The 14,436-nt window shown below is 34.1% G+C and overlaps 1 protein-coding gene across 1 annotated transcript in view; it reads left to right on the top strand.

Annotated features, from left to right (window-relative positions):
* The window catches only part of ANO3 (anoctamin 3), a 242,927-nt gene that overhangs the window by 156,049 nt on the left and 72,442 nt on the right, over positions 1-14,436 (top strand). The window contains exons 13-14 of the mRNA XM_049780960.1: positions 4,144-4,240; positions 12,824-12,884. Of these exons, the coding sequence (XP_049636917.1) occupies positions 4,144-4,240; positions 12,824-12,884 (158 nt within the window). The remainder of the gene's footprint in view (positions 1-4,143; positions 4,241-12,823; positions 12,885-14,436) is intronic.

A 14,436-nucleotide genomic window follows, 5' to 3' on the forward strand; every position in this document is an offset into this window, starting at 1 on the left:
TTCCAATTTAATAGTATACCCAGATTGAGGTGAAAAAATTGATGCTTACAGAGATAAATGACTTAAACGAATATATTTAGCAATTGTTCTATTGTTTTAGAACTGTATCTGATCTTTTTTTTTTTCAAACACCCTTTTTTGGGGGGGATCCACACCCGGCTGCGCTCAGTGGTTACTCTGGCTCTGTGCTCAGAAATCTCCCCTGGCTAGCTCAGGAGACTATATGGGATGTCAGGATTTGAGCCTCGCTCCGTCCTATGTTGGTTGCGTGGAAGGTAAACGTCTTACCGCTATGCTGTTCCTTCGGCCTCTGTATCTGATACTTTTTAAAGATCGTGGTAAAAGAAATTAATGAGTTACTCCTTACATAACTTTTGTTAACTATAGCAACGGATTATATATCATATTAATAGAACTTATTTATATTCATAATTGAGTTATATACCTATAAAGTCAAGCAACCCTAAACCCTCCCCATCATAACTCTGTTTTGAGCTTGACTATTTTAAATACCTCATATAGTTGCAATCATCCGTTTCTGACTCATTTAACTTTGTATAGTTCGAATATGCATTTCATTTCATTCAAAGTTCATTTACGTCATTGTACATCACACTAACAACTATCATGGCAATGATAGGCAAGGCTTATTGGAGGAAGGGAGATGGGGGGCATTGGTGGTGGGAATGTTGCAGTGATGGAGAGATCTGTGTATTTTTTATGACTGAAAGCCAACTATAGTCATGTTTGTAATCAAGGTGTTTAAATATATTATCCAAAAAAAAAGAATTTAATTATCTTAAAATTTTAAGACTACATCATTTCATCTATGAACCATGTTTTTTTTCCTTTTTTGGGCCACACCCAATGATGCTCAAGAGTTACTCCTGGCTAAGAGCTCAGAAATTGCTCTTGGGGACCAAATGGGAAGACAGAGATTGAACCAAGGTCTGTCCTATATCGGCCATGTACAAGGCAAACACCCTACCACTGTGCTATTGCTCTAGCCTTTATAAAACATGCTTTATATTTCATTTTTGGTAGACATTAAATTATCTCCATAAATTACCAGTGTGAACATAAATCACACTGCTATAAAATTTCTTCAACATTCTAATTTCAGGTATATATTTTTTAACTCAAAATAGAATTATTCCATTAGATATATACCTAGTGTAGAAAAATGCATTAATTATATTTTATATTATTTTAATAGTGACCAAATATTTTAAGCCCCAATAAATTATAATAACTCAATTGTTCCAGATATTTGTTGATATTTCTTTTATTTATTTTTTTGTTAAAGTTCCAATAGATGGCTGGAGCAATAGCACAACAGCTAGGGTGTTTCTCTTGCACATGGCCGACCCAGATCTGACCCGGGTTCAATGTCTAGCATCCAATATGGTTCCCTGTCCTTCAAGGAGCTACTTCTGAGTGCAGTCCCAGGAGTAACCCCTGAGCACCATTGGGGATGCCCCCCCCCCAAAAAAAAGAATTTTAATAGATATAAGAATAGCTTATCTTGCTATAATTTTATTTTAATTTCCATTATGCTTCCATCTGATTCTGAAACCTTGTTTTACTAGTACTTCTACTCTATTTCCAACACTTACCACCAACTTCACATTTTCAGATTTCCCTAAAAGACTTATTATCATTGAGTCATATTCTATATTTTGCCTTCCTAAAGGATAGCAGGAAGCAGCAAGACCCTGGAGTGGATCTAATTTCCCAAAATGAATAAATTATTTACTATTATATATTTAAAAAGTGATGGTAATTATTATTTACTTTAATAGTATATTATGAGGAAATATAGTTTTTTTAATTTTTTTGGGGGGTGCCAGGGTTTGAACCCAGGACCTCACACACAAAAAGAAAGCATTCTACCTTGAGCTACATATTTAGTGCAATTTTATCCTTTTGAGTTTTCAAAATGTGTTATCTTAACAGAGACATTTTGATAAACAAATTATTATGCATTAAAGAAGAAAATTATAATATAGATAAGATTTATAATGTCATCATCATTACTCAACAGTTATTTATCTTTTCTGCCTAAGGAGAAGACTTCCCAAGTAGTGCTTGAGAAATTTGGGGACCCCACCAGCATTCTTTTCCATCAGTGTAGGTTCTATGAAAGTACTCTACAATATTAATGATGATGTACTCTGTGGTGTGAGAGATTACTTATGCCTCCAGGTACCAAACACTGGACAGAGCTCAAAAAGTAAAAAGTCCACACTCATCAACACTCTGGGAACTGGGAGGGGTGGTCAAAATTCAAACCTAGGTCTGGTACATCCTGGACATAAATTATTTTATAAAATAAATCCTATTAATAAATATTTGATAACATTAGAGTTGGTGAGAGAACTGAACCTAGAACAATTTCCCAAGGTATCATTTGTTTTTAGCCCTGAGACTTTGAGCAAATCCTTTAAATTGACCATCCATTTCCTGTGTTATAGAGATAATGTATAATTGCAGGAGATTGAAAGGAGACTTTATAAAGGAAAAGAACCCATTTTTGTCCAACAAAAGCACTATATTTGTAGTAGTATTTTCTACTTATTTCCACTTTGGCTTGAGATTATAGAAAGTGCATGAATCTTCAACTGAGACTTTTGAGAAATTATTAACCTCTGCACCTATCACAAAGTCATATATGTATATGCATACATATAGTCAATGTTTTAGTATTTGTTTGGTTAGATGAGTGGGACTCTCAAACAGAAGTCTGGAGCCCTAACCTATAATTCTTGGTTTGATACAAAGCCTGAGGGAGTGACGGTTCTCTAGCCATACAGTACTCAGTATATCCAGGGTGACCCCATCATGTTTGGGAATTTCCAGAGCTGATTGCAATGAAGTTTGAGTTACTAAGTGCCAGGAATCAAAACTTTGTTGGTTTATGTGCATACTAGTCATGCACATTAACTGATGACCATCTTCAAGTCTCTGTGCATTTAGGTTTTTAAAAGTTCATGTCTATAGAGTTAAAGAAGCAAATTTCGTCTAAATTAAAAAAGGAAATATTGAATCAAAATAATAGTTTAGTGAAGTAGAATGCTTATCTTGCAAACACCCAACTTAGATTCTTTTCCTGGCACTCTATATTTCCCCTAAGCACTACTAGATATGATCCCCGAGCACAAAGCCAGGAGTTAGCCCTGAACAACACTGAATGCCAACCAAAAACTGAAAGAGAAAGTGAGGTCAGATAAATATCACCCATTTCATCCATTGTGACAGTTATGTATCAAGCCATGCAAAAATAAATACATAAAGAAATTTGAACTTAAAATGACCATCAGGTACTTTAGAAGGAAATTGACTTTATAAGGAATTGTGAAATTATTTAAATGTTTAATGTTGTTAGTTTTAGTAATTTTAAGACAGTGAGAACTGTAAGTTTTTAAACAGAAATCTAGGAACTTCAAATGTCAGTATAGCACATCTGATTTTAGATCAACAACATTCAGTCTATGAGATTTTTTTTAATAATATCTTTATTTAAGCAACATGATTACAAACATAATTGCAGTTGGGTTTCAGTTATAAAAAGAACATTCCTTTCACCAATGTAACATTCCCACCACCAATACACCCATCTCCCTACTCCCCCAACTCCTACCTGTATTCTCTCAATTATAATTATTGTCATGTATATGTACCACAGTTTCTTTAGCCATTCATCTGTTGAAGGACATCAAGGTTGTTTCCAGATTCTAGCATTTGTAAATAGTGCTAAAATAAATATAGGTGAGCAGAAGTCATTTTTTGGTATTGTTTATATGTTCCTAGGGCAAATCTGTGAGCTTTGTAAATTTCCTCTGGATGGTCCTCACAAGATTTATCCTAAATGCCATGAAATCAAGTGTAAAAGTGTCTTGGTAGCAATACCCTTATAAGGTGTTTTAATTTTTTATCACAGTTCTACCAACAAAACAAACAAAATTTGTATCTAAAAATTCTAAAAATATAGAATTACTGTCTTAAATCATCTTTTACCTGTTAACAGCTCTTAAAAGTTTTATATTCTTTTTCTTTCTTTTGACTTTTCACAGAGTCAGTCACATGGGCTAAGTATCTTCCCAAACAAAGATGTTCATGTTTTTCTTTTCTTTTCTTTTCAAGTCAAGAAATTTGCAAAGCAACTGAAGTCTTCATGTGTCCTCTCTGTGACAAGAACTGCTCTCTGCAGAGACTCAACGATAGCTGTATCTATGCCAAGGTGGGTGAGAGCTTGCTGTTCTTGAGTTCTACTTTTTCTAAGAATCAGATAATGAAAGATTCTTCAGTAACTTGTTTTGTACTAAATTGCTCTGTTCCCAAGAGCTTCAACATCAACATCATTAGCAACTGAATGAAATGTCACATGGAAGCAGTGAAAAATTGTATGGTTGAATTTAATATCTTTATTTTCTTTTGTTTTTAATAACTTATTGTCATCATGAGTATATACTTACATTTAGAATGTCTAGATTAATTTTGAGCTAAATCCATTTTCTCTATTGCCAATAACTAATTTATAATATTGTGTAAATACACTGGGAATTTTAATTCTTATTTGACAGAAAGAATGAATATACCAAAAGTTAACAAATGGTTGACTATTGAAATTACACAAGAAGAGTTTGTGACTACTAAAATTTAAAAAGCCCCAACTGTATTTAAGTGAGAATCTTTTGTTGGGAAACTGAATATCATCATATTTTATGATGTTTAAAGTATTTTAAGACAGAAAAATTTTGTCAACTAAAATTTATGATCATTTATATATCATTAATATATTATGTTTGATATATTATGTTGTGTTGTGTTGTATTATGTTGTTATACCATAGTGTTATGTTTTATTATATAGCAAATTATTTATACAATATTTATATAACATGATATATTATAGGTCATGAAATATTATGATATAAAATAATATAATGCAATATAAAATATATAATCATATATTGTGATTGTGTGACTTGGTACATTTTGAGTATTTATATTTAAAATATGAACTTGTACTGTCAACTCTGCAATCAAAATATGAAGATTAGAGGATTGAATGATTTTTAATTAAAATTTAGATAATTAAAATTATTCTTTTATCTAAGAATTCTGCTTTAAATAAATATCTAGAATATAAAGATATAGTATAATGGAGATGACATTTTTATTCAACCTTAGTTCAGTTTCTGGAATCTAATATGAAAATCCAAACCCTGCCAGAAGTTATCCCTGAGCACAGTCAGGAAGGAATAAATCCTGAACATTGCCCGGTGTGGGCACTTTTAAAAAAAGGGATTGTAGCATAATGGCTATTGGTAGTGTGGACTAGCATCCCCTAAATGAGAGAAAATTTATCACTAATTATTAATTGCAAAATATCTTAATTTATGTATTCCTAAATATAAAAATCATCAAAGTATAATTAATGTACTTATATAATTGGACCAAATTTTCATAAAATATATTTTTGAATTTAGTAAGAATATAGCTTTGTGAATGTGTATTTTAAATAAATCAAACCCAAAATAAAAATTTCTGTTACTTGTCATAGTGAAAATCAGATTTCTTTTTTTTTACCTTTTTTTATGTTTTATTAGTTTCTTTTTTTTTTTAATTTTTTTATTTTTAATTATGAGAACAAGGATGCAAAGAAAGAGGACAAGGTAAAGTTACATCAAAGGACAATCACCCATAACATAATTCTCAGAAGTCCCTTTGCTGATATCTTAACTTTGAAATTTCAGCCAAAGAACATTAAGATAAATAAGACAGAATCCATGTACAATTACTTTGTCCCTCAAGTCCCCAGATTGTAACACATTGTAATATTTCTTAACAGCACACAAGGCAATCTAAAGCCATAAAACTTACGTAACTCCTTAAACATTACAGGCATAGTATTTTTTTACATTTCCATATACATGCATATTTGCTTAAGTTAATCTCAAATTTTAAGTGGGTTCTTTTTAAGGATTAGAGTCAAAGGAGCACAGTAAAAATGGTGTTAGAGTGGCAATTGTTGTTTGCATAGGCCCACCAAAATATGAGGGACATGGAAAGAAATAACCTTGTTCTAAATACAAAGAGACCCAACCCCTGAAGTTTCCTGGCACAAGACCAACTCTAGGCTCCCTGCAAGCTAGATCGTCCAATCCAAGACATTGTCTGTAGTGCCAACATACTTTTATTTTTCACACAGTCTCTGTTGTTGGTATCATGTTTCTGTATGAAAGATCCTGGAATCTGTATATCCTACATTGAAGTCAGGATGTGGAGTGTCCTCTCGTTTCACCTCACAATCAAAGGACAATGCAGGGAGCCCTGTCCTGTAAGCAGGTCGTTGTTGTTGTTAAGTCTTTTCAGTGTTAAGGGAAGTCTCTTTTGAGCAGGTCAATGTCTGAGCAGTGTAGGGTCTTCCATGGCAGAGGATTGCTTCCAGGTGATGTTATAGACCAGCCTGGATGTTTCGTGGATGGCTTCCCTGGTTCAGGGGTGAATGGAAAATGCCCTTTCTTCTGAGGTCTGTGCCAGATCATTATGTCAATGTTCAGGGTGTAAAGTCCCTTTGCACTACAAGATTTGTGTGTTCCAATCTCTATTAGATAGGATCTTATTTGTATGTATAGTATTTTCCCATTTTAATATGCCTATGCAAAAAAGGAGCAATGCCACGTGGTGTTATTGGCACATATGGGGTCCATAAGAACAATTCCAAGGATTCCCATGATATGGTTCAATCATAAGCATTAAACTGGGGGACTCTTTCACCAAAATTCCTTGTTAAACAGCTCAAAAAGAGAAGATAAAAAGTGGTTAGAATCGTCACTGTATAAGACAACATTTAGTGAGAATTATAGCTTCTTGAAACAGTTTGGGGTTGTTACACATAATGCACGGCTTTGGTCTGTGATAAGGATTGTACACTACTGAAATTAAAAAAGAGTAATGTAGGTTACTGACGTTTGGGGGTGGTTAGAGAGTTAAGGAGTAAAAAGGAGCTTTGTAGGGGTGTGGGAAAGGGCAGAATACAAAATGAACATTCTGGATACGCAAAACATAACATAAGATAAGGAAAATCAGATTTCATAAAAATCTGACAGTATATAGATGATATAACTAATTTTTCATGTGAGAAAGTGTTATAAATTATTTGGCTTGTTAAAAATATGTTCCATAATTTATGACTGCATTCTGTAGCTTGTAGATGTTTAAATATATATGCTAATATTAAGGGAGAACATATATTTCTATACTGTGAGGGAAGCATTTTTTAAATTTATTTATGTATAAACTATGATTTGTAAATATCTGCACAATAAGGTTTTAGGTATACAGTGTTACAATCTCAACTATAAATCCTGAAACCCAGTGTCCCCACATATTACCAATGACATCAGGTTTTCTCCCTCCCCCAAATCTTTTTTTTTTTTTTTTAATTTTTATTGTGACCAAAGTGCATTACAAATCTTTCACTACATCATTTATGGTATATTTTGACAATGAATGAGGGGCATTTCCATCACGAATGCTGTCCTCCCTCTGCCCCTGTTCCCAGTATGCATCCCATATCTCCCTCCTTTACCCCCCAGAATGCTAGTGCAACTGGTCTCCACTTTACAGCTTGTTGTAGATTGAGCATCCATTCCACTGTCATTGGAGATAAAAAAGGATAAGGAAAAAGGGGAGAATAAAATTGGTGACAACTACTAAAAAAGAAAGAAGATAGGGGAAAAAAAAAGAAAAATGGAAGAAAAAATAAAAAAATGGACCTGGCAAATAAAAATAATCTCTAAATAATAACCACAAGAGTGGAAAAGAAACAGTGGAAGAAAAAAAGATAAGGAAATTAAAGTCAAAAACTAACAAATCAAAAACAAAACAAGAAAAAGTATGGGTGCTGGAGTGTCAGGGTTTGGCGTTCCCCCCACTTTTTCTTTCTTTCTTTCTCTTTCTTTCTTTCTTTCTTTCTTTCTTTCTTTCTTTCTTTCTTTCTTTCTTTCTTTCTTTCTTTCTTTCTTTCTTTCTTTCTTTCTTTCTTTCTTTCTTTCTTTCTTTCTTTCTTTCTTTCTTTCTTTCTTTCTTTCTTTTCTTTCCTTCCTCCCTCCCTCCCTCCCTCCCTCCCTCCCTCCCTCCCTCCCTCCCTCCCTCCCTCCCTCCCTCCCTCCCTCCCTCCCTCCGTCCTTCCTTCCTTCCTTCCTTCCTTCCTTCCTTCCTTCCTTCCTTCCTTTTTTTCTTTCTTTCTTTCTTTCTTTCTTTTTTTTTTTTTTTACATAGGCACAGTAAGCATTGGGGAAGAAAGGGAAATCCCGTGGCCTAAGAGATACAGGGTTTCTCCCTCTTTGATGCATACCATCATGGGATCAACCCCTGGCTCCATATATACTCATTACCCCATCCCAAAGGCTTTTTTGTGATGCCAGGAAAGTTTCCTCTCTGTTGTGTGTGAGATAATCAAGCCACTGTAGCTAGCGATCTTGATATTTGCACCAGTTATAGGTCAGGGTCTAGGATAGAGTCTCTAGGTTCTAGAGGTTCCTATCCATCGTGGTTGTTGTGTTCAGTCTACTGTAACACTTGCTTCCTGTTTTCGTTCAGTCCCTAAGCCAAAGCCTAGGATATTATGGACCAAATCTTACTACGTGACTTGAAAGATGTTTTATTTTCATTTTTGGTTTAGAGGTCACACCAGCTGCTCCTGACTCTGCACTAAGGGATTTCCCCTGACCTTGGCAGTGTGTGTGTGTGTGTGTCTGTGTATGTGTGTGTGGGGGTGCATCTGGCATCAAAATGGGATAACTCTGATTTGGCTACATCCAAGCACTCCACACACTGTACTTTCTGTCTTTTCCCCAAAGGCACATATTTTAATTAAATTTGGTTCCCATAATTTTAGTAGTATTGGCCTAGTGGTTTGGAATATAAAGCTATCTTTCTGTTACACCACACACAATCTCAAGATTTCTGTTCCAGGTCTAATGATAGTTCTAGATTTTCTTGTTTAAGGAGTGAAACAATATTTAAAAAAATGTTAAAAATTCAAAACATTAAAAAGTTTTTCCCTAAATGTCGTCTAGTTCAGCCCTTATGGAAAACAATATGGAGATTCCTCAAAAAACTGGAAATTGAACTCCCATTTGATCCAGCTATACCACTCCTAGGAATATACCATAGGAACACAAAAATCCAATAAAAATATTTTTCTCACACCTATATTCATCACAGCACTTTTCGCAATAGCCAGACTCTGGAAACAACCAAGATTTCCTTCAACAGATGAATGGCTAAAGGAACTGTGGTACATATACACAATGGAATATTATGCAGCTGTCAGAAGAGATGAAGTCATGAAATTTTCCTATACATGGATGCACATGGAATCTATTATGCTGAGTGAATTTAGTCAGAGGGAAAGAGAGAGACACAAAATATTCTCACTCATCTATAGTTTTTAAGAAAACTTAAAGACATTGAAATAATTCCCAGAGTGGAGAGGTGGAAGGACCGACACAAAGAGTGGTGAGTGTAGTTACAGAAATAATTACATTGAGAACTATCATAACAATGTGAGTGAGTGAGAGTGTAGAGGTCCTGTCTTGAATGCAGGCCAGGGTTTGGGGAGGGAAGAGATGAGGGCATTGGTGATGGGAAGGTTGCAGGGTAAAGGGGGTGTTCTTGTTATGACTGAAACCCAACTACAATTATGTTTGTAATCACGGTGTTTAAGTAAAGAAATTATTTAAAAAATGTTTTTCCCTAAATAGATGTTTTGAAAGTAAGGAGTTAAATAATTATAGTCTTGTTTGATGTGTATGTATTGACCCACTGGAGATAGTTGACTATACAGATTTACTCTATTCAAGAAATAAGTCTTGATAAAAACAGGAGAGCTTCTTTTTAATAATTTTTATGTATGCATCGTGATTACAAAAATATTCATAGCTGTGTTTTAGTCATAGAATATGCACTGCCCATCACCAGTGCAATCACCAGTGCAATTTTCCTGCCATCAATGTTCTCCTTTTCCTTTCCCACCACTCCCTGCCTGGAACAGGCATTCTATTTCTCTCTCTATCATTGTCATGGTAGTTGTCAATATGTTTATGGTTCTAACTGCACTCACCACTCTTTGTGGCAAGCTTCATAACATGGGCTGGTTCTCTGGACCCTCATCTCTATTGTCTCTGGATATTTACTATCCTATCTTTTTTTTTTTTTTTTACATCCCACGGATGAGTGAGACTATTCTATGTCTATCCCTGTTCCTTTGATCTATTTCACTCAGCATAATAATTTAAGGCAAATTTTGTAACGTCAATTTTTCTAATATTAGGACACTGGATTAATCCTGGGTTAAATCAAAAAAACTTTGACTCCAGTTTAAATTTTAAATCCCTGTCCCAGAGGCTCTCATATCTTGTGTGGGGTTCAAATTCCCCAAGGTGCAAGTCTTTGGTACATAGTACTTTAGAGTTTTAAATGTGATTATTCCAGAGCTTTGTTCTGAGCATATCAAATAATTTAGAGAGAACGCTAGTAACTATAGCAGAGATGACAGACTCTAGGCTATCCATCCTATATCAATATTGTTGTCTAAGTAATACATCTATTAATATCTTACAAATCTTGGCTCTACCATGAAAATTAGGCATCAACTACAATGACAAATTATCTGTAACTCAGTTTTGTTTGAGGATGACTGTTTTCTTCATCATATATTTCTTACTAACACCAATCATGTTAAAATAAAATATACCTTAAGATTTTTGTATACATTGAGGTACTCTTACACAAAAGTCATAAAACTAGTTTTATTTTTCTAAAAACTTAGAATTTTAAATAAGATGGACTGTTTTATTTCTCATTATGTTGCTAGGAAATAGTCTGCATATTTCATACACATTTTTAAATAGAACAGGTGTTTCTTTCCTATTCAACAAAAGGTTTATTTTTTCCTCCTGTAGACACGTATGATATTTGAACCTTCCACACATACTTGGTTCTTCTTGTTATCCCCAAATTTTACTCATCTAAGCATTAAAAATGAAATGCTTGGCAAGTCAAACTTTATCCAATGGTCTCTAATAGTTCTTGTAATCTGCTCTGCAGATTACAGTATATTACACATGTAAAAACATAGTATACTTAGCTCAATGATTTCATACTGTGACATTTCTCTAGAGGGAAAATTTTAAAGTATCTGTAAACCATTTTTTGTTACATTATTCTAATACCACTGTATATATTTACATATATGTGCAGATATACACAGATATGTATATAGCTCTCTGTGTCCCATGCATGTATTTCAGTTTTGTTCAAGGATAGTGAAAAGAAATACCCAAAAGACTTTCAAACAGAATAAGAAAAAATTAATGAAAAGACTTTAGAATGAAAATATTACATAACCCCTAAGAAAACAAGTTCATGCAACACAATTATTGTCAGCATAACATCTCATTTGTTATTTTCCTAAAAACTGGACTGTTTCTGGTGCAGGCATGAACCATTGTAAATTGGTGACCTTTAAGTGCCTCTGTTCAAACTATCAGAAGCTGTTTCCTGTACAAGGTCTGTTCACAAAGGATCAGAGACAGCTGTTCAGCTGCTTGGCAACAGCAGGTGTCTCTGTGGTATGACTTGGAAAGAAATAATTCTGGATGCTCCTGCTGAGAGTAATTTTATGAGCTCCAAAGGAGAATTTCTAATGGATTTTTTCTCTCCTGTGCATAAAACCTAATTAACAGTCTTTACAACATTCTTCTATATTCCAAGTCATACCAATTAGGAAATAGTCGATGTAGTGATGCCATGGCATGTTGCACCTGCCTACAAATTTCATAACATCTTTTCATGACAAGTATTATAGGAAAATACATCCAATTTATCTGTTACATGTAATTTTTCAGTGTATTTCTTATGCTACAATTTAAATACACATGAATGCCTTGGTTTACATTTTAAACAACCAGTAAAAGTTACCCTAAGAGAGGGAAAAATAATTCATTATATGCTTTATAGAACCTAAGTGACTCCGGTAAAAATTGAAATCTAAGTTAATGTGACCGATAATATCTAGTGCCTGGATTTATTGGTTTAATCTCTCACTAACTTGCAAATATAGATATACATATACAAATGAAAAGAAACAAAATAAACTGAATATAATTTATTAAAATTGAACAATTCTGTAATTCTGAAAGTTGTATTCAGTAATATTGAATAACTGTACAAAGTTATTTACAAAACCTCAAGTAATAGCTAATTAAAAAATACTTTATATCCTAAGTGTTTTTTTTGACATATGAAACCTCTTAAAACAACTTAAGTATAGATTCACATTACCTCTTGTGGCTAAGACTGAACCCATGGCACTTCTGTGAGATATGAATGTGGCTTGCACTGTGATATGTTTTCATTGGAAGTACTGATTGGCACTATGCATTTCACAACATCTCTAAATCTGGAGGTTTTATGAAGAAGAAATAAAGCTGCTAAGAATGCCATACCTGAAAAGGTCACTTGGGCTCTCCCTGTAATTTAACTCTAGCTCACAGATACATACTCAACATGCATAAAAGAAGATGTAACCCAAATGGAATTTGAGGGAAGAGAGGAAAAATAAAAGAGAAAATGCTGCTCTCCCACCTTATCAAACAGTTGTAGAACCCATAAAAGGATGTTGTACTGTGTATTAGCAACTACAGTACAACAAAAGTCTACTTGAGAAAAATAATCATGATCTACAGGTAAACAGTAACCTCTTTTTTTATACAAATAGAGTGACTAATGTTTTTTTTTTTTCTACTAAGGTGACATATTTGTTTGATAATGGAGGGACCGTCTTCTTTGCTATTTTCATGGCGATATGGGGTAAGTATGTTCCATTATGTGCTCTTAGCCCTCATTTTCTGAGCTTATTGCTGAATCTCTGTCCATTCATAAGCATATGTACATGTGTGAATGCACAAACACAGTTAAACAAACACATATTCTCCACAAATAAGTGGAAATCTAGAGTATCTAGCTTATTTCATGCTTTGATTCTTTTAAACATCCTGCCTTCTGGGACATTTTGTCTAGACCTCTAATTTTTTTTTGTTTGTTTTTGTTTTTGGGTTACACCCGGCGGTGCTCAGGGGTTATTCCTGGCTGTCTGCTCAGAAATAGCTCCTGGCAGGCATGGGGGACCATATGGGACACCGGGATTCAAACCAACCACCTTTGGTCCTGGATCGGCTGTTTGCAAGGCAAACACCGCTGTGCTATCTCTCCAGGCCCTAGACCTCTAATTTTTAATGCCTCAGTATTCCTTTACTAAGAAATGTATTATTCTTGTCAAAATTAGAATACTAGTTAAGTGTTGTATATTTTCCTGTCATAAACTGAAGTTCAAAAAATGTTTCATTTGCTTACTATATCTACTCAGCTACTTTAAAAACTCCACAATCATACATTTTAGTATGCAGAATCTGTTCCATGGATGTTAAACTTATATTTAATAATAACATATATTTATATGTAACAACTTAAAATGTGGAAGATATTTTTATATCATAAAACAAAATATGTAAAATCTTATTTCCCACTGCTTCTCATTACATAGTTAAGTACCCAATTAATTGAGGCCTTAGTTCAGTCAATAAAGCTGGTATTTTCACAACTCTTTGACAATAATTATTTCTACAAATTAGAATTGGCTTTTCTTCCATATTCCTTTGAATAAAACATCAATAACGACTTACATATTCTAAGGATTGCCTGTGTATGTGCTAAAGCAAACAAAAATATATTGGAATACAGGCCTTTCATTCAGGTTTACTTAATTACCCAGAAACAAAAGATCTGTCTTCTAGTGGAAGCTATTCCTAGTTTTAAATGAAAAATTTACAAAATCACTCTTCAATTTTGTTTTCATAGAATGCTAGTCTTAGCGCATGGCATAGTAATTCCAGAGAGAAAAGGAAGGAATTGATCTATGGTGTGGATACCTTTTAATAAAGATATAGTTTCAGTTTTAAATTTCAGGGAATGCATGTTCTTTTTTTTTTGTTTTTGTTTTTTGGGCCACACCCGTTTGACGCTCAGGGGTTACTCCTGGCTATGCGCTCAGAAATAGCCCCTGGCATGGGGGAACCATATAGGACGCCGGGGGATCGAACCGTGGTCCATCCTACGCTAGCGCTTGCAAGGCAGACACCTTACCTCTAGCGCCACCTTCCCGGCCCCGGAATGCATGTTCTTAAATAACTTATCAGGAATTGTCAAATTGAAATATTTCATTTTTAACTGGTTCCAAGAACATTTACTACTAAGTAAAAATAAAAATGCAAATTTAGTTTACTTAATAGATGTTTCAGCAAAACACAGACCTCCCCTCCAATTTGCTAAGTAAGAAAAAATAGGCTTTTGGAGAATGTGTTCT

This window comes from Suncus etruscus, chromosome 9 (assembly GCF_024139225.1).
Source record: "Suncus etruscus isolate mSunEtr1 chromosome 9, mSunEtr1.pri.cur, whole genome shotgun sequence".
Classification (NCBI taxonomy): domain Eukaryota; kingdom Metazoa; phylum Chordata; class Mammalia; order Eulipotyphla; family Soricidae; genus Suncus; species Suncus etruscus.